Genomic DNA, 21,213 nt, shown 5'->3' with positions numbered 1-21,213 from the left:
TTTGCTGCTCTGTCACTGGAAAAGCCCCCACAACACTTCTCTGGACTCCACCTCAAGTTTCAGCCCCTAATTCCTTTCACTCCAGAACCTCCAAGTGCACCTCCTCCAAGAGCTGCACAATCCTTGTACTGTTGCTGCCAATTCTCTCCACAAACTCGAACTCCTTATTGTTGGTACGAACTGGTATAGGCAGGACTCCCTCCTTGGGTTGACACTCGAAGTCCACCGAAGTAAGGGTTGAGATCTTCGCTCGGAGACACTTGTATGCTAAACAACATTGTAGACTTGGCTTCAACTCAAGTGTGCTATGTCAAAGACACAATTTTTGAATAGATGAATGAATGCCCAAAATGAGTGCGTCTTGCTCTATTTATCAAAGAGCCTCCAAGATGCCCATGTGGACCCAACTCGACTTTCCCCACTAACTTTGCTCCAATGAGAGTGTCTTCCACATATGGGCCGTAATATTCCATGGGGTGGCCCCCATGCTCCATTAGAGCCGCAATATTTCCCTTCCTTCCTAATGTTTAGGCCCCCACTTAATCTCAAAATTCATGTGGGACCTCTGAACCCACATCTCCTAAGTGCAAACGTGAAATAAGACAATATTGGGCAAGATTGATATTTTCTTTAGCAATATTGCTAAGTGGGAATATCACATCATGAGAGGCTAGTTTTGTGTTTGTTGGAAAAGCATGTGGGGTGTAGATGAATTAGAGGTGGTATGGAAGCCTTAATGTTGGACATCTTTGATATGATAAGATCAAATAATATTTTAAATGTCTAGTAAATGCCCAGAAATAGATCGCTGAGTTTGCTCTATATAGTAGTGTCGATACAAAGTAGGAGTGCAAGATCCACTCCTATAAAAGAAATAAAAAGAACTATCTCTAAAAGCTAAGATCAAAATTATAAAACTGAAAAATGAAGCCACCCTAAGAGGGATTGTTGAAGACTTAAACCATTTGCACACTGTTGAGAGCCAAAAACTCTAGAGAAATGTTAGGTGCTAGGGTATAGGTGAGAGAAAATCATGAGCTGTTGGAGCAAACACTTGGGATAGAGGAGGAATATCAAGAGGTATGCCTGTCCATTGACAATCTTAGACTATACATCTCTTGTATCATTAATAGAAAATAAACTATTGATAAAAGGTTGGCTAGATGCATTGGATGCTAAGTTGCATGATACGGGGAAATGAAAGTGCTTTTCCAAAATGGAAATGCATTGGAAACATGACCACAAAAAATTAGGAAGTGGAAGTGGAAACAAAAACATGGGATATATATATATATATACTCTTCCTAATTTTTTGTGGTCATGTTTCCAATGCATTTCCATTTTGGAACTTTGAAAAATAGCATTCAATTTAATTTAGAATACATCATACATCATACATGATACAAATCATATATCATAGATCCATTCCATACATAAAACTAGTGGTACATCATATAATTCAATAGATTGCAAGCAATAAACTCCACAAACATCCTTTATTTATATTAGTTATAAATGAGCCTTATGGCTTCAATGTTGGCAGCTGTATATATGACCAGTGAACAAAAATGCAAGCTAAGTAAAGACTACTAGTCATCATACTCATCTTCATTGTCATCTTGGAAAATAGAGGAAGATGCATGTGTAGTGGTGGAACGTGGATTGGAAGTAGTATTTCCAATTCCACTTCTAGGCTCATCAATACTTAATGCAGTAAGAGAGAGGTCCAAGTCAGGGCATTTCGGCTCCACATCCCATTCTTTAGAAGGCTTAATTCTGGACCCCTACGAGATGCAAGGCGAAGGTTGGAATGTACATAAACAAGATCTTCAGCCTTTTGAAAACCAAAACTTTTGTGCTTCAGTAAATGAATAGATCCATAGGTGCTCAAATTCTTTCTGTTGATGAAGAAATTGCCACTTGTGAAAACATGAATGGCAATGCTTCGCAGATGTACACCACTTGCTCCATGACAAATCCACCACGTAATTGGATTCATGGTGGTCCTCTCATCCAAAGATGAAATATCTGAATACTCTTCCAAACCAACAACAAAATTAGCAAATTTTTCCATGACATGTCTATGTAGATGAGTTGGAAATACTCTCATAAGGGAATTTTTCACTCCACTTGCTACTTCACTATCCTTGTGTGGTGCCTTCCTCTTCCCATTGCTTTGAGCAATAAGGTTATGTTGCCAGGAAACAAGGGTTTGGGTACAGGTACGGGGACGGGGACGGGGACGTCACTTTTTGAAATAGGGTGCATGGGTTCGTCAAGGGTATATACTATATTATAGTTTATATATATTATATAAATTATAATATATATGAAATTTGAATTATGAAATTCAAATTATGAAATTTCAATTTTGAAATGTTGCAATTTACAACAGAAAAATAAAACATCGAAGAGGAAGGGCCACAACCCTAGAAGAGGACGAGAACCCCCTCAACAAACCCTGAAATAATTAATTCTTTAATTACACAAGTCAAGATTTTACTTTATTCATGCGATCAAAAGAGGAAATGCAGAGAGGATTAGTTCTGTGATCCATGGAACTGCAAATAGCTTTTTGAAAGTTGATGCTTTTTATTTTGGTTTTCTCACAAATTAAGCATATCTATGTTTTTCTCCCTTTTTCAAAATCTCTTGAAAACGAATAAATCTCTTGAACACACTCTCATCGTTTTTCTTGTGCTTTGGATAACTGGCTTGGCTGGAGAGTGCCATGGATAACAACCACCACTAGAGGAATGAAGATTGCAGACATAGGATCGTCAATAAGATAGTGGAGTGCCTTCGGAGACGCTGTCCACAGACAGGTCCAGATAACATGAATGAACTTAAAAAAATTGTCGTGCGCTTCGAGAATAACATTTATTCAAGTGCTACAAATCAACAAGACTATCTACGAAGACTATCTTTGAAGATGCTACCATTAGAATCAGAAGCCAATGCACCTCTGGGAAATTATTCTCTACGTAGTTCTTCTGAGCTTTGCTTCTCTGTGCGAAAAGATTTAAGAGCGCTAGTCCATGAAAGACTGTAATTCGTTTGCCAAAGAAGCATTACCAACGCTTCGCTATCCCTCTCCATTTGCGGAGAAGATCTGTTTTCACAATTAATTCTTCTTCTTCTTTTGGCTTTGAGATAATCTCCACCAGAGCCTTTGCATATTTCGACAAAGTTTTCAGACATAAACATTATGTTTCACTTTGGCATCCTGAACTAATCGCAAAAATAGAACTTCTTTGTTTGAATTACATATCGTCATCCACATTAGTAGAAGTTGACATGACAACAAATGCAAGTGCAATTAACGAAAATCTGGTCATGGATTCGGGATCAGGTGTTTTCAAGGATTCCTGCGAGTTAAAGGGTTGTTCCACGCGATGAGTCTCTTGTCCCAGATGACAATTTTGCTTGCTCCAAGGAAATTTTTGTGTGGATATTCATGAGTTTTGCACGAAGGATTGGAAGCAAATGCCTGGGAAGAAAAGTATTTCATTTTCGATTGGATCACTGGGAGGTGAGTTCATTTTTACTATTTGCATTCGGGTTGATATTGGTGGAGGATTGATCTAACAAACTGTGGCGAGAGGTCGAGGTCTATTTAGTGGAAGTAGAGCCCAGATTTAATGAAGATATAATGGCATGACTGATGCATAGACAAGGTCGATGTGTCACGAGTTGAATGACAGGTTCAAATCATATATGCCTGTCAACATACTCATAGTGATTAGTGTAGACACAAGGATAACCCATTTGAGCAAGCACAATTCCCCATTTGATTATAGTTAAAATTGTATGTAAATCTAAGGCTGAAGTCGAAATTTAGAAGTGAAGTTCACTCACTAACCTTGGAGGATGAGCGGAAACAAATGTTGATTATATCACGTCAAACATAGCCAAAGTCAAACTCAAGGTGACGAGTCTATGTAACGACAAAAATTCGTATATGCAATGGAAATCTTTAAAATACTTCAAAGATGCAAATGTCCATTATAAGACATGTAACTGTATATTGAATATTGTATACTGAATTGATGTAAGATATGAGATGATTACAAATGAGAATGAGGGCCTGCTTATATACCCTAGGCAGGTGCCCTTTCATGAATGGTCATGTCTCTAAGACATGCCTTTTCATTACTAACTAACTAACCATTAGTTAATTAATTATTAATTATTATTATTATATTTAAATTTAAATTTATTACTTTTATATGAATTATATTCATAACAGTCTGATTGTGAATGTATTGCTAGATGTCATAAAATAGCCCTTGTCCATATATATATTATTTGGTAAATTGGGTCTTGCGGATCAACACTAAATAAAATTTGGGAGCTTGATATTGCAAGTGCTATTTGATAGCAAAATTAGTTAATGAGTCATATTAGGACTATGGATTTGTTGCAACTAGGAGTGTGTGGGCTGAAGGGATAAGCTCAGACCTAAGTAGCTGATCAAGGAGTCTGCCAGGTGGGAAACAAGTTGACAATGATCAAAAGGAGATGATCTCTGTGAGAGCATTGGAGGCAAAGAGCAACCTGGTACAAGAGTTGAAAATCCTAGGGTTTGTGGGATGAAACCCTAGAGAAAAACTTGGAGTGTTGAATATAAGTGGTAGATCAAAGGGATAAAGAAACCCTAGATCTTCTAAGTCAGGCAAGCAAGGAAGTTGCATGCATTAATAGTTGATGTTGATGACTAGGATGATCATTTGTTATGAATAAATATATAGGAAATAATGTAAATGATAATAATAATTAATAATGATTAGATAACTAGTAATTAGGTTGAAGAGTAATGTCTAAATGAGACATGACTCTCCATGAAGAGACACCTGCTTGGTATATAAGCAAGCATCTCGTTCTCATTGTATCCTCATTCTTATTCATACATTTAATATATAATATTTGTATCCTCATGGATATCTTTATATTCCAAGTATTCTGGAGTAATTAATCTAAAGAAGGAACTTTATTCGCTTCATTTGGTATCAGAGTAGTCGATTCTCTTGCCGCTCCACCGCTGTACAGAGTAGTGTCTTCTGATCCAGGTCTTTGACCGTCAAATTCGTTAACCTTGTTGCTGTCGTGAATGAAACATTCACTACACAAATTGGAGTTTCTCCATCGTAGCCAATAGGCCCTTGGCCATAAAAGAAAAGAAAAGAAAAATATTAGGTTAAAAAAATATAAAAAAAATATATCATTAAAAAAAAAAATCAAATACGAAAAAAGGAGAAAAACTACTGTATTAAAAAAAATCAAAAAAAAAAAAAAAAAAAAAAAAAATTATTATTAGAGAAAAAAGAGATCAAGATGAAAACAAATATTATAAAATATATTATAAAAAAATACATATTTCAAAAAAAAAAAAAAAAACGAAATACAAAGGAAAAATATTTAAAAAAAAATCATAAAAGTAAAAAAAATATTAAAAAAAAAAAAAAAAACCTTATCTGTCCGCCACTACCGGATCCCTCATTGTCTACCCTCGAGCCGCTAGACATAATGACACAGTCGCAGGTCCGTTTTTGGTAGCAGTTGCCATATCTAGGTGGGACACTGCTGGCCAGTCCAGTCCACACCGTTGTCGCCTTTTTCCCATTGTGGTACACACCGCCACTGAAAGCTTAATATCTCTTTGAACTAGATAAGCCACGATTGTTTCCATCTACAGGCCACATCATATACGTTGTAACTGGGCACAATATTTGTGGAAAATATCATTCATAGTTAGAGAATTGTTATCCAGAAAAATACCACTTTTTGAATCTTGTATAAACAACACCATTAAACACTTTCACGAGAAACGATAGTTAGAAATTCATCATATATAACTACATAATCTGTCGTGGTTTTTTTCACTGTACAAAATTTTTACTCTGCATTTGGACTATTGTCCACTGTACTCAACCACATTGTCGTGTAAGGAAAAGAGGCTAACGTTTGATTGAGCATAGATAACCATACGAAAAGACTCGAGTGTTGAAACCATCAGGTGCGTTAACAAAAAAGGGTTATAAAGTGTTTTTACATTAGCAAGCTGAAGGGTCACAACTCTAACAACATCATGGAAATTTATTTCTCAACATACTGATACTAATCAAATGAGCCTAAAGTTGAGGTGATCATAATATTTGTGGAAACAATTGTTCATAGTATGTTGGTGGAAGGGTATTCAAAGATATATTTTAAAGGAACAATAAAAGAGTGGTGAAAGTCTTTATAAAAACAAAGAGATTAAAAAAAAATATAAAAAGAATTTAATCATTAGAGCATTACTTTTAATAAAGTAAAGTCAAAAGATTAAAAAAAAGAAGAAAAGAAAAAGAGTTCTTAGAAGTAAAGTAATTGTTGAAGCTAGTAATTGAAAAGTTATAAAATGAGTATTTAAAAAGTTAAAAAAGGGGTAAAATAAAAATAAAGGGCATTTAACATAAAATAAAAAAAATTAAAATTAAAATTAAAACTGAAGAAGACTCCATACAAAGTTACAAGAAGTGAAGAGAAAAAAAAATGGAGCCTAATAAGGAAATGGAGGCCAAAAGATTCCCAAAAACCTTACCCAGAGACGGTAAAGCACTACTTAACATTAAGGGAACTCTCGTAGGAAAAGATGTTATTATTTCTATTTCTCCTGCAGAAGATAAAAATTATATATCACCTAAAATCGCAAACCAATTAGTGATCCCAAAGTCAAATATAACCGAAAAATTAGACTTTCTTGGCAATAAAAAATCCGACATAGCCAATTTACAGTGAGACATTGAAGATTATACATTTGTATTGCAATTCTCAGTTCAAACCCTATGGAACAATCAAGGTGACATTATTTTAGGATCACCTTGGATGGAAACAATAGGATCTATCATCTTAAATACGAAGAAAAAGTTTTTAACATTTCTTACAAGCAGAAGAAAATAACACTCCAAGATGTTACACTGAAGCCAAATTCAGTAACGCTAGAAGATATATCAGATATTTCAAAAGTAATTTCTCAAGAAGGTAAAAAAGTATTATAAAATATGCAAGTATTACAAAATTGACAAAATGAAATGAAGAAGTTTTGCGACTTAAGGATCATAGTGAAAAATTACTAACACAAATTAAGAAGCTTAAAAAGGACAAAAAATCATTAACAGACAAGTTAGAGAAACTTACTCAAGAAGTATCGAAGTCTCCAGACGTAACAATCCAAGTTGAAGATAAGGGAATTAATATTGAACTAGTGAATAGCAGAACTCAAGAAGAGGATCAATCAGTGGAAGGAAAAACAAATTCACATGTTACAATCTAGATGATGAAAGTTCCAAACGAAGATTATGTACCTAACTCAAAAACCATAGTAGCTGAAGGAAATAAAAAAATTTCCACACACCTAATAAGGGGAAGTCAAACCAAAAAGGTTCCCTATCGACATCTAAATCATGAGAGTAGACAACTCAACACAAGCTACGTATCGGGACCAGAAACAACAAATTGATGTTCTAGAGAATAGTGGTGTAACCTCAATCCAGTCCTATGATGACACGTCGTTACAAGATTCTAGTGATTAGAATATTCCACAGAAGATTAATCTAGGATGGTTTGATCCCTTCTCAGTCCAATAGTTTTGCTTGTCACTTAGAATATCATATCAACTTGTATCGACAAAGATGACTGTTCTGAGACGAGAACACATTCGAAACCGAAAAAGAGATCAAGCCTTTTTCATCGACAAGTTTTGAGGACAAAGCTTTTTGAGGAGGAAGACAATGTTATGAATAAATATATAGGAAATAATGTAAATGATAATAATAATTAATAATGATTAGTTAACTAGTAATTAGGTTGAAGAGTCATGTTTAAAGACATGACTCTCCATGAAGAAACACCTGCTTGGTATATAAGCAAGCCTCTCGTTCTCATTGTATCATCATTCTTATTCATACATTTAATATATAATATTTGTATCCTCATGGATATCTTTGTATTCCAAGTCTTTTGGAGTAATTAATCTGAAGAAGGAACTTTGTTCGCTTCATCATTTCAAGCTTGATAAAGATTGTAGATGGATTTCAATGATTTCTACAAAGAGGCAAGAATCAAGAGGGAGTTGACAATTCCTTAAAACACAACAATTTCCCTCTTAATCAATAGATAAGTACTATGTATTTTCTCCCTTTATTATTATTATTATTATTCCTTGGTCAAACTCTTGTCTTTGTATTTTATCTTGGTTATGATTTTTTCTTCCATGAGCCCCTGAATCGAGGGAAGAATGGGTACATTATGGTAACTACCAATGCAATGATTCATGCAGCAGTTGGCAACATCCAGAAGTTTGTGACAAGAGGGTTCTCCCAGAAAGAGGGAATGGACTACGAGAAGATTTTTGCTCCTATCGCCGATGGTCAGATTCTTGGGCTCAAGCATAGACTCAGCAAGAGTGATTAATGTTCGAAAGGGAGGATTATACAAATTGTTAGGACAACCAAGATCATGCTAGATGATCGGAAGAGCTTCCAGTTCCGAGGGAGCAGTAATAGTAGAAGGACTTGCTTATGTGACAGAGGAAGCAACCATAAGAACCTGGTTGGGTCACTTCATTTGAGACATAGAGCAAAGAGGAGCAGTAGAGCTCCAAAACATATCCAAAGATGAGTAGATTGTTTACATACTTCAGAGATGAGCTTGGTACGATGTTGAATGTCTCCCTCATTGAGAGAGAGTGATGAGGTCTTTGCAAGATTGGGATGACCATCTCCTGAAGCCATAAAGGACTTTGGCTGGGTCACCTTAGAAGCCAAAAGGACTTGGTTAGGTCATAAAGGACTTTGGCCAGAAGGGTGAATGGTCCAAGGGTAGATTCTCTCCTGAGAAGCTAGAAGAACTTCGTTGGGTCATAAAGGACTTTGACAAGAGGAGATAGATATATTTAACTAAGGAGCCATTATAGAGGTAAATGGCCCTCGACACTCACGTGCATATGAGGAGAATACCCCCCTCACTAAGAGGGAGTGTTGATTTTTGTGTAGCATTGGGAGGTGTTCCCGCATGCCAAGAGGCTTCTTAAATCAGCCTAAAAAAATTATGGAAATTAAAATAAAATAAATTATATTTTTTGGCTTTCATGTAGGCTCAAAAGGGACAAGTCGGCCCCAACATGAAAGGATATGTCCTTTGGGGTAAATGCACCTTGAGGTGACACTTCATTTGATCACTCACTCACACTCGTATCTCTTTTACAGAAGACACTCATGGGAGCAGAAAAAGGATGAAGTGACTGAATTTTGGACTTGGTTTTTGGCATAGAGTTCTAGACCATCTTGAATTGTAAACGTTGCTGAAGAATAATTTCTCCTAGAAGAAAAGTTGCTGGGTTTTCTCCCAAGTTTGGGTTTCCCAGCGAAAAGTCTGTTGTTTCTATTGTGCATGGCTGTCTCTTTATGGTCTTACTGTTTTCATTGCATTACTGTTGAAATATTTTGTGTATAATTGCTCAATAATATTAGTGGCATAAGATAAACTGTATGCATATTATTAGGTAGTAATTATCAGATCAGAAGATTAGTTTCTACTGTGTATATTGTAGAAAAATGAGCAATGAGTTCATCCGGCCAATTATTGTCAAGACTATTTAATTGCAGTTTAGCCTCAATATTTGCTGCTGTATATATTTTGCATAATTTGGGGTAATGATTCGAAGTTATTGCTAAAGTTTTGTTGATGTATGTTCGCCATCTCATTATCGAGCAGTTTCTTTGCAACCTTAATCCAGCAACTTTTTTTAATTTTCTTACCAGATTTGGATCTTCTTTTTCCAAAATTTGTGATCTGATGGCCAAAATTTTTCTGCTATCCTGCTGTTCCAATTTAAATATATGTTTATGTTAGGTCCCAAACATCTAATTCTAACAACCTTGCTCATTTCTCGTCATTGCATCTGCAAGCCAGTTAGTATTGCTAGGTATCCATTCGACATAAAGCTCATACCACTAGAACCAAATTTTCCATGCTAACAATCTTCCTCTTGCTAATTGTCTATCAGTTTTGACTTTCAAGAGATTGGAAATTCATGCTGTCAATTCTAACCAAGAATTTAACATGTGCTAAAAACATTTCCAATTTCAGGATTCCATTAAAAGCAAAAGTTTCATATTCAGCAGCAAAATAGCCCTTTCTGGGCTGGAGAAAATTCACCTCATTTGTAGGCACATATCTGTTTATCATTCCTCACTTTCTCAAAAAGAACAGCAGCCCAGATTCATCACTAGCATCTGTTTGGAATATTGACCTGTCAAAACTAGATGGTTCCAAAGGATGAAATATTGACATTCTTCCTTAAACTTTTTTACCGCATTTGTAGCGGCCCGCAGGCCATTGACCATCCACCAGATAAATGATCTTGGGATTGGATCTGTTTTTTGAGATAATCTTGGAATATGTTTTAGTACATAATTCAGGATTCCAAGAAACTTTTGAATGTTCCTCACAAACTAATTCTTCAGGAAAACTAGGAATATTTTGTACAAAATGAGCCTGCATCTGGTTTTTCCCATCTTTTATATAAATACCAAGAAACTCTATTTCTCCTTTAAACGAAGAGATTTTCTTATCAAATAAAACTAGTCCATGAACTTCACACTCCATGCTGTACATGTCTAAATGCTATACATGTTCTTCTTCAGATATGCTATGTACAAGTTTGTCATCTATATATAAAATAAGAAATTCATACATAGTGAAGATTTGATCCATTCCCTGTTGAAAATATGCTGGAGCATTTTTTAAACTCAAATTGTACCACATTTCATTGGAATAATCCTGCAGGATATGTAAATGTTATCTTGTGACAATCTTCGGGTCTTATCTGGATCTGATAATATCATAATATCCACTCTACATATCAATTTTTGAGAAGATTTTTCTGACGTGAAGTTCCTGTATAATTATAACCATTGACCCAAATAAATGCCGCATGTAATGTCATCATGCTATCAACCATAACAAAGGACATAAAAACTGGAGCAGAGGCATACAATTTAGGCCATGCATTAAATTCTAACAAAAAGATCTCATTGTTCTCAAATTGTTAATTTTAGGTAACAATGGTATGTTCTATGTTTTAGAGCAATTTTACTTAAATTTCTTTATTAGCCCAATATCAATATCCAGTTTAGCAATCACATCAACATGATAGTAAAATGCAGGTAGAACATAAACATAAACAGTAGAAGACAATCCAAGACAAGAGGACACAAGATGTGGCACCAGCGAGGGACAAACCCCAATGTGGGGAAACCCTTGATCAATTCTTCTTATATTCTTCAATAATTCAGCAGAGAGAGAGAGAGTATAATTTACAAATCCGATAATTTATGACAGCAGCAAAAAGCCCTAACCAGAAAAGTCAGCTCTAGTCAATAGGGCAGATTCCTTCTTCAATTCAGCTCGGTTAAACCCAGTCAACTTCGGCTTCCAACAGCAAGTCTAATCAGCCCAAAACAGTCTGAAAAAATCCAGTCAAAACTGGTCAACGAAAGTCAACCCTGCAGCCAGCCCTAGTACAGTCAATGCTGGTCAAAGGAGAGGTCAGATAACCTCGGTTTTTGTGCCCAGACTGCGGCCTGCTAGGACAGAGATAGCTCACCCAAACCTAAGTCAAAACAGGTCAACACAGTCAAACAGCCTCCCTGCAGCTCGGTCAACAGGAATCTGTCCTCTTTTCCTTCGCACGTGGGAGAGAGAAGAATGCGCAGAAATGCGTACCCAATCACAAGAGGAGAGAGAGATGTGAGATGAGATGATGGTGAAAATGACTTGAGGTCTCCTTCTTTTATATGCAACGTTGAGGATGAGTTGGGGGTTTGAAATTTGAATGCCTATTTTGCTTGCTCGCTGACCTTGACAATTTGTCCATAATATAAATAAATTGATATCTTCATTTGTACATGTCGGAATCAGATGATCTTTAGATCAATCCTACACCTCTCGGAGAGGAGAATCCAAGAAAAATATCAGCTGCCATAAATAAGATGACCCATGTGGAGTTTGGCCCTAGTTGCATTTTTTAAACTCAAATGGTACCACATTTCATTGGAATAATCCTGCAGGACATGTAAATGTTGTCTTGTGACAATCTTCGGGTCTTATCTGGATCTGATAATATCCACTCTACATATCAAATTTTGAGAAGATTTTGCCGTCGTGAAGTTTCTGTATAATTATAACCAATGACCCAAATAAATGTCGCATGTAATGTCATCATGCTATCAACCATAACAAAGGACATAAAAACTGGAGCAGAGGCATACAATTTAAGCTGCATTAAGTACTAACAAAAAGATCTCATTTGTTCTCAAATGAAGTAAAGAAATATGCCAGATTGCAGTCAAAATGCAACAACGTGCTTTCTGCTGTAGTTTATTGTGAAAGGCAGGTGGCTGCTCGTATCTGCCCAAAATATGCAGGTTGGAGTCCTGTTTCCCTCCATTGTACTGTCTGCATTCCAAATTTTGCAATGCTGCACGCTACCAACCTATTGGAAATACACAGTGATACTGAGAGGGGGGTGAATCAGTATCACATAGATTTAATTTTCACCTTGTTAATTTTAAAATTGAAATCATACCGCATAATCAATCATCAATACAATGCATGAACACAGTTTAAAGTGGAAATCCAAATTTGAAGAAAAACACTCGAGTGCTTTTCTAACAGTCTTCAATTTATTACAATGTTACAGACAACTCTGTAAGCATTAACTTACAAAATTGCAGGCTCCAACCTGTCAAGAAGATGAAGATTCCAATCCTTTGTAAGCACCAACTTATAGCTGTTCACTGTTCAAGGGCAATGTTTCACTGAGTTTCCGGGATGGGGAAGTGTGGGAGTCGGGATACACACAATGGGGATGTATATAAGCAACCCTGAAATTTAGGGAAATTTCGGGAAACGGAGGGAGTTGGAGTCGTAAAAATTATAAAATTATTAAAAATTTAATATATAAAAATAAAAAATAAAATCCCAACAATATGTCAATAGCTAAATAGCAAATCTTAACAATTATGAAATGTACATCGAAATTGACATTCATCATTTCGTATTAGACTGTTTCAGGAAACGTTGCCCCAGGTTCGTTTCAGCCACGAAACGAAACGGAAACGTGTATCGTATGGCCTGGAAACGAGTTTCCGGCTTGGGGAAACGTGGCCAGTACGGCCAGAAACGAGTTTCTAGGCCGTATGACAGAGTTTCCACTCCATATTGCAATTTTTAGGTTTTGTTTTTGTTTTTGTTTTTTCAGTTCTAATTTTTTATTGGGCGAATAAAATATCTTGTGGATGCTTCTAGATGCCTCTCTCAAGTTATAAAAAGACTCTCGCCTCATTCCCTCATCACACAATTGAGCAAGTTGTTTCTCTTGGAGACAAACGATTTTAGCAAAGGAGAAAAGAGGAAGAGAGCAGTGGTCTTTTGTCTTTATAGTTCTTGCGGCCTCATAGTCTTTATTGTACTTGCAGCCTCATATATATAATAAAGGCTGATTTTGAGATTTTGATATATAATAAAGGTTGATTTTGGATATTCCGATATTGCTATTTTTATTATGTGATCATTCATGAGTAAATGTGATGTAAATTTAATCATAATGTTTAAACTTTGACAGTATTAAATTATAATGTATCATGTATGCTTTATGATTGCACATAACATTTCTTAAATGTCCTAAATTCTAATATATATATATATATCGCGTCTCCCCGTTTCCAGAATTTGGGGGGGGGGGTCATGTTGCGTACCCGTGCCTGTGCCCGTTTCAAAAACTCGTACCCGTTTTCCCATTTCGTGCAACTTAGGTATTAGACTATTATGAATTACTGAATCCTTCATTTGACATTTTGCAATGTTCCATCAAAATTCATCATTTGGCATTATGCAAGGTAGATCTAAATTAAACTCATCATTTGACAATTGAAATTATGCAATGCACATCTAAAAGTAAATTCATCATATGGCAATGAAATTATGTTGAAGTCTAAAAGAATGTTCTCAACACTAGGCCGATCATTGAACCAGTAGACCCCCTAGATTGAGAACTAGTCAGAACCGGTGAAAATCCGATCAACCAAAAACACATTATTCAAATTTTAAAGAAAAAAATATATATTGATGTGCATCCATATGAATCCAAACCATTTATACACAAATAAGAAAAATTTCAAATTTATATAGGATGTAAGGGTGCACATAACCAAAGCACTATGTGCAATCCATCTTTAAACCAAAAATACATCAACAAACAAGCTCTACATGGCCTTTAGCATCCAAAAAAATTCATGCTACAACAAATAGCTACATATCAAAAAAATCATTTCCTTTGTTGGGATCTTTGTCATCAGTATTACCCTCTAAGCATTGAAATAAGATTGGAAAAGCATTGCATGTTAAGTCAAGATTTTGTTTGAGTGATAGGCACTTTTTTTAGTTGGCTCATGATAGGAGGAGTTTGACAACCAATGCCTCTAACATCAAGGTACATAGAGGGCTTGGTGCTCTTGATTAAGTACTAGTTCCATACCCTTGTACATGACAAAATCCAATGGAGTGTTTCAATCCCGCCAATCCTGAAATATTGGAAAGCTGTTAAGTTTGCTGGATTTTAAGTGAGATCTAAAATTCTACTTTCTCCATAAGAAATCCAATGAGGTCAGAGCCACTTTCAAACGTCCTAAGTCATTTCATGGTAATGTTAAAAATTTAAGTAAAAGTGATAGAGAATGTCATTCTTACTTTAAGAATTTAACGTTACCATGAATTGCATAGCATTAGTAGGGCAATATTGTTAAATACTAGGCTTCCCCTGTCATAAATCACTGCTTTTTGGAAAAAAATTGTGTTCAAAGGGCTCGTGACAACAATGTAAAACATCGGCATCCTCCTGCATCCCCCCGACCCCCCTACAAGTGAACCACGTTCCCTCACTGGGGAAACATTTCCCTGCGTTTTCCCAAGGGGGACATGGGGACGTGTTTTCCCAGTAGTTTCCCTGTCCCGGGAGCATTGGGAAGCGAGGGGGCGCACTCCCCACCCCGGGGGATGCATCCCCGTGGAACATTGTCAACGAGTCAATCATCAGGTTTTTTATATTTTAAAAAAAAAGTTTGCCCTCCTGGTAGCTTGTACCCAGCACTGCCCTAGTGCTAGAACTTGGCCTCTAACTAGGACTCTGCCTCCAACCAGAACTTGGCCTAGACAGACTAGAACTCGGCCTTTAACCAGGATTCAGCCTCCAACACCTTGTGGCCTCTCTTGTTTCTGCTGCACAAGAATACAGACCAGTGATCTCTCTGCAAGCTGCGCAAACCAGTCCCAAACAGCCTGCATTTCAACAAGGCTTGTCTCCACTTCTCTTCTTATTGTTCATGAGGTATGAAGCTCAGACTCGTTCCTTCTGCTGCCCTTTTCTTCCAAAACAGGACAGAATTGATACTTGAGCGATGGCTAAAACTCTCCATCTCAATGCCCATTTATAGTTCTTTGGTGGCTAAAGTGGGGCCGACTTAGGGCCGACTCTTGCAAGGATACTGTATATATGTATTTATTAAGAAAAAAATTCATTTCTCCTAATCCCTGAGGAGTTAGAAGGTGCGCCAACTATCACTGGAAAAGTCTCGAAAAATGCCAGCTGATTATGTAACTTTCCCCTCCATTAGGACTGCCTTTGACATCAATAACAACCATTTTCAACAATAGTTCAGGTGGTTTGCTTCACTTTCTTGGCAGGTTGGAATCCATATATACTGTGTACAGTTTCTAACATGCAATGAAGCTTGTACTAAATGCAGGCCCTGTTCTAAATCTGCAATAAATGTATGCTGCTGCCTTTGGATAACTGAGTTACTGCTCCTCCATTAAATTTCCAGAAGTACTCGTAATATCTATGATATTTATTATGGTGTTTTGCAATTTTTTGTTTTTGTTTTAAACAACTATATTCTTCTTCCTCCATAAGAGTGTCTTTGGAAATGTTCAAATTGTCAAGGACAATTCTCATTTAGAGCTTGTGTACATATTGTCATCCTTTTCCCTTGCATCAGTCTTTCTTGACAAATTTAAGCCATTATACACCTTTACCTGTCGATAGGGTCTTTGAGAAAAATGTGTCAATTTCAATACCACAAAAAATTATAAGTGGCCTTCTGGTTTTAGAGTAAAAAAGGGACACTCAGCATCCTTGTGAGAATTAACTGAATGGCTCCTGAAGTGGAATGTTTTAGATGTTAAAATATCTAAATCTCTGCACTTGAGTTATTTTTGAATTAAAGATAAGAGAAAGTTATTAAGTCCTTTTGTAAGAGTTTGATCCAAACTGTGGAAAATATTTTTAGAAGCATTCTTTCAGCCCCTTTCCATAGGCAGTGAGCCGTAAATGATGGGGTTCTTAGAAAGACATTGTATAAATCTGCCTAATTGTTTGGAAACTATGAGATTGAGCTATAGAGTGGAAATAATGCAGCAAAGAATTAAGTTATGCGATTATTGATGTATTCAATCTGTTGCTGAAACGTGGTGACATCTGGAAGTTTCCGAAATGGGTACAACTGGAAATGTTTTAGAGTAAAAAGGGGACACTCAGAATCCTTGTGAGGATTAACTGAATGGCTCCTGAAGTGGAATGTTTTAGATGTTAAAATATCTAAAGCCCTGCACTTGAGTTATTTTTGAAATAATGATAAGAGAAAGTTATTAAGTCCTTTTGTAAGAGTTTGATCCAAACTGTGCATCAAATATTTTTAGAGGCATTCTTTCAGCCCCTTTCCATAGGCAGTGAGCCGGAAATGATGGGCTTCTTAGAAAGACATATTGTATAAATCCGCCTAATTGTTTGGAAACTATGAGATTGAGCTATAGAGTGGAAATAATGCAGAAAAGAATTAAGTTATAACTTATGGGATTATTGATGTATTCAATCTGTTGCTGAAATGTGGTGATGTCTGGAAGTTTCCGAAATGGGTACAGCTGGAAATGTTGGACAAAATGTCATGTATATAATTTTTTTACAAATAAGTTAATAACACATTATCTTGCTAGAAAAAAATAAATGAGATACATACTTGATATTTTAGAAGAAAAACTGAGTCTATATTTACTCTCATAGATGATTGCATGATGAAAAATCCAAAATTATTCTTTATAAATGAGGTTATATATCCAAAATTCCAAAATCAATGTTTATACATGAGGCGATGCATCCAAAGTCAGCATTTATGCATGGTTATATGTGCTGAAAATGTAATAAAAATGATCCAAGGACAAGTACAATTACATATCCTAATAATCCTCATCCTCATCAACAGAACTAGAGTGTGGATTGATTAGAGATAAATTTTAGTGGTAGATTAATTTTTTTTTGGCCATACAAGGGCCCCACACGCTTCTTGGGAGCTTGAATGAGTGAGCACAAAGAAAAACTGTTGCAGAAACAGGGCAAATTTGGATCGAAATGCCGCTGGAACATTTCAGCAGCATTTCCAGATCAATAATTGCCATACAGGTGTTTCAGCTGCATTTCAGTGGTGTTTTGGACCTTGGTGTGTTTGGGCTTTCTGGGATGGGTAGATCAGGTTGGGGGTCGTTCCCTGCAACATAGGTTGCAACAGTCCAATAAGGGTTGTGCAAATGCATATTGCTGTAGAAACCTACAATGGAGTGCTGGAGAAGGAATTCCAGGAAACGGTGTTAATGGCTAGAATAGCTGAGTGTAGAAATTAAAATTTAATTGAAATGTTAACATAAGACTGAAAGAACTTTTAACATACAAATTACTTCCTCTTGGGCAATGCTAGATGCTTCCCCTGAGATAAACAGATATGCGAGTTTAAGCTTAGTGGTAAAAAAAAATATAGAGGAAAAGGGAAGAGAGGGAAAAAGAGGATCCACTTATGAGATGTACTCTGCTCAACCTGCTATAATGGGGCAAATAACAGTTGGTTCTCATCAATGGCATTGAAGATTGAAGGGGGCTGCCATAGTGCAACATTATGAGATATCATTTTTTGAGATCAATTGCTTATTCAAAGTCATGACTGATATCCCATGAGTGTCATTTACTAATAATCAATTCTTATGAGTTTAAATAGTCCACATAGCACTTAATTCATCGGGTAATGCTCACAAGGATGAAGAAGTGGGATTGAAAACAATGGTATGAATCACATAACATCAATTGTCATCTCTAGGACATGCACCTAGTAACTGGGACTTCATGGGAGGGTCATCCATTCCAAGACTCCTTTGGCTTAACCACGCTTAACCATGGAGTTTTCTAAACTGATATCCCATGAGTGTCATTTACTAATAATCAATTCTTATGAGTTTAAATAGTCCACATAGCACTTAATTGTCATCTCTAGGACATGCACCTAGTAACTGGGACTTCATGGGAGGGTCATCCATTCCAAGACTCCTTTGGCTTAACCACGCTTAACCATGGAGTTTTCTAAACTGATATCCCATGAGTGTCATTTACTAATAATCAATTCTTATGAGTTTAAATAGTCCACATAGCACTTAATTCATCGGGTAATACTCACAAGGATGAAGAAGTGGGATTGAAAACAATGGTATGAATCACATAACATCAATTGTAATCTCTAGGACATGCACCTAGTAACTGGGACTTCATGGGAGGGTCATCCATCCCAAGACTCCTTTGGCTTAACCACGCTTAACCATGGAGTTTTCTAAACAGGCTTAACTCTGTTAGCATCCCATGATGCAATGAGTGCGAAGTGGATCATTCAAACTCATGAGAAATTTGTCATTAGTAAATGATGTTCATGGGATATCAGTCAATGATAAATGGCTTTGAACATGCAGTTAATGCCCAAAAATGATATCTGTCGCTCACATTGAAGTTATCTAGTAGCTGTTGAGAAATGTTCATAGCAGTAGGGTGCTATGGTCCTCTATTGTGGACGAATATTCTGAAGGGTGCTCTTTCTGTTGGATACTACACCTGTGTCCCGTGTCTAGGGATGGTAATATATGTGGCCTTTTGTGTGGATTATGGAAGAATCTTAGTCTATATATGGCATTGATTTGTCTGTGAGACATGTTATTGGGAGGTTGTCAGGATATATATTTTTGAATCTAATAACTCATTTGTAACATATTCAGATATTCTCCATTGCATTCTAGCAAAGATCACCAAACATTACGTCTGCTCACAACTGTATATCTAAGTTGCAGGAAACGTGGCCCTAGGGGGCGTTTCGCCAGGGGAAACGAAACGAAACGCGTTTCCCCGTACCGTACGGCCTGGAAACGCGTTTCCGGCCGTACGGCCACGTTTCCCCCAAAAAAACATTTGTTTTTTAATTTTTTTTTTCTAATGTAGATCTCTTACATTTGTTTGCCCTAGTGTTGATATGCAGTTCATGGTAATGTTAAATTCTTAAAGTAAACGTGATATTCTCCTTTATTTTTCATTTTCATCCTTTTACTTAAATTTTTAACATTACCATGAAATGACTCAGGATGTTTGAGAGTGGTTTCGCCATCATTGGATTTCATATGGAGAAAGTAGAATTTTAGATCTTACTCAAAATCCAACAGACTTATCTGTTTTTCAGGATTTCAGGATTGGGGGGATTTCAATGTTTCCATTGGATTTTATCATGTACTAGGGTATGGAACTTGTATTTAATCGAGAGAACAAAGCCCTCTATGCAGGGGAGACTCCCAATAATCAAGAGAATGTAGGGTACTAGGGTATGAAACTTGTATTTAATCAAGAGCACTAAGGTCATTCGACTATGTAGGAGGAGACTCCCAATCAACCACAAGACAAAAAATTAGAAATTTCTCGTGGCTGATTTTGGATATTTCTATTTTCATTATGTGATTATTCATGAGTAAATGTGATGTAAATTTAGATACTTATAGTCTATGCATTGACAATTGACAATTTTATCATAATGTAATAAATTAGAATGTATCATATATACTTTATGATTACACATATTTCTTAAATTCCTAATATATATATATATATATATTCGCATTTCCCCGTTTCCAAAATTTGGGGAGGTCGCGTTTCGTATCGCTTCCCGTTTCGGAAACTCGTACCCGTTTCCCCGTTTCGTGCAACCTTGCTGTATATACTTCCTATACTTTTAATAACTTTTACATATATTTGGTTGGTTCTGTATGAATACTCTTTATTAGTATTCTCGGTCAAAATGTTCACGACTTGCAAGAAGAAAAGTTAAAAAATTATTTACTAAAAGTTCAAATTTCATTGAGGCTTTTATGAACCTATTTACTTCTAAACTCAAAATTTCTATTCCCGTATCCATTTTCTTTATAAGACTCTTCCAACTAATTCCAGTTTCAATTTTCGGACTATATGGTATTAGTATTTTCTTGTTTAATTTCTGCACCTTCTTGAAATGCTTTTTCTTACTGGAGTCTTAGTCGCACATGCATGTTATTTAACTAGCATGTACTAAAAAATGTTTTGTTCTTGTGTCTTGATAATTTTAGATCTGAGCAGGATGTGGCAATTGTGGCCCTACTCACGATGAAGTTACCTAACAGATCAGAAATTTGACTTTTCCATTGCACTGAGCATAAAAACCTTTTTTTTCTTGTCTTATAATGGATGCAGGATCCATTAGTGACAAAAGGTTTGCTGCCATTGCTAGGAATTGATGTATGGGAACATGCATACTACCTGCAGGTAAAAGTATTTGTTACCTTTTTAATGCTATTTTTTTCTTTGCTGTTCGTATCATAGTCCAACTTTGATTTGTCTTTTATCACTTACTGTAAGAAAATGATATGTTCTGTATGAAGTAGCCTCCGTCATGATGTTGCAGATATTGTGCTGCTGGATATATTGCTAAGGGTCTGGAATGTAACTTTTGAACAAAATTGGGGAAATTATTGGCAAACCTAGAAAAATTTAAAAAAATAAGTATTTTTTTCATTAAAAAAAAATCTAAAGTTAGAACTACATCAAACAAAGACAATAACACACAAATATGAAAACAAAAATTATATATAATATGTATAAGATGCCAAGTGATGCATCGCACATTGACACTGAATACTAATAGGTGTTCTAAGCAGAATTACCATGTAAGATACCCCCCTAGGAATATTTCAAAATGCCCACTAATTCTGTTTTAAATTTGTCACTGAGGT

At 36.1% G+C, this 21,213-nt stretch overlaps 1 protein-coding gene across 1 annotated transcript in view; it reads left to right on the top strand.

Annotated features, from left to right (window-relative positions):
• MSD1 (manganese superoxide dismutase 1) overlaps nucleotides 1-21,213 on the top strand; it is a 205,584-nt gene that overhangs the window by 110,304 nt on the left and 74,067 nt on the right. Inside the window, exon 5 of the mRNA XM_089453074.1 lies at nucleotides 20,675-20,746. Within this exon, the coding sequence (XP_089309200.1) occupies nucleotides 20,675-20,746 (72 nt within the window). The remainder of the gene's footprint in view (nucleotides 1-20,674; nucleotides 20,747-21,213) is intronic.

The sequence above is a fragment of the Pinus tabuliformis genome, chromosome X, assembly GCF_031772625.1.
Source record: "Pinus tabuliformis cultivar Carrire ecotype Pingquan chromosome X, CPIR1, whole genome shotgun sequence".
In the NCBI taxonomy this organism is placed as follows: Eukaryota; Viridiplantae; Streptophyta; class Pinopsida; order Pinales; family Pinaceae; genus Pinus; species Pinus tabuliformis.
This window is presented reverse-complemented; position numbering and strand designations above follow the sequence as displayed.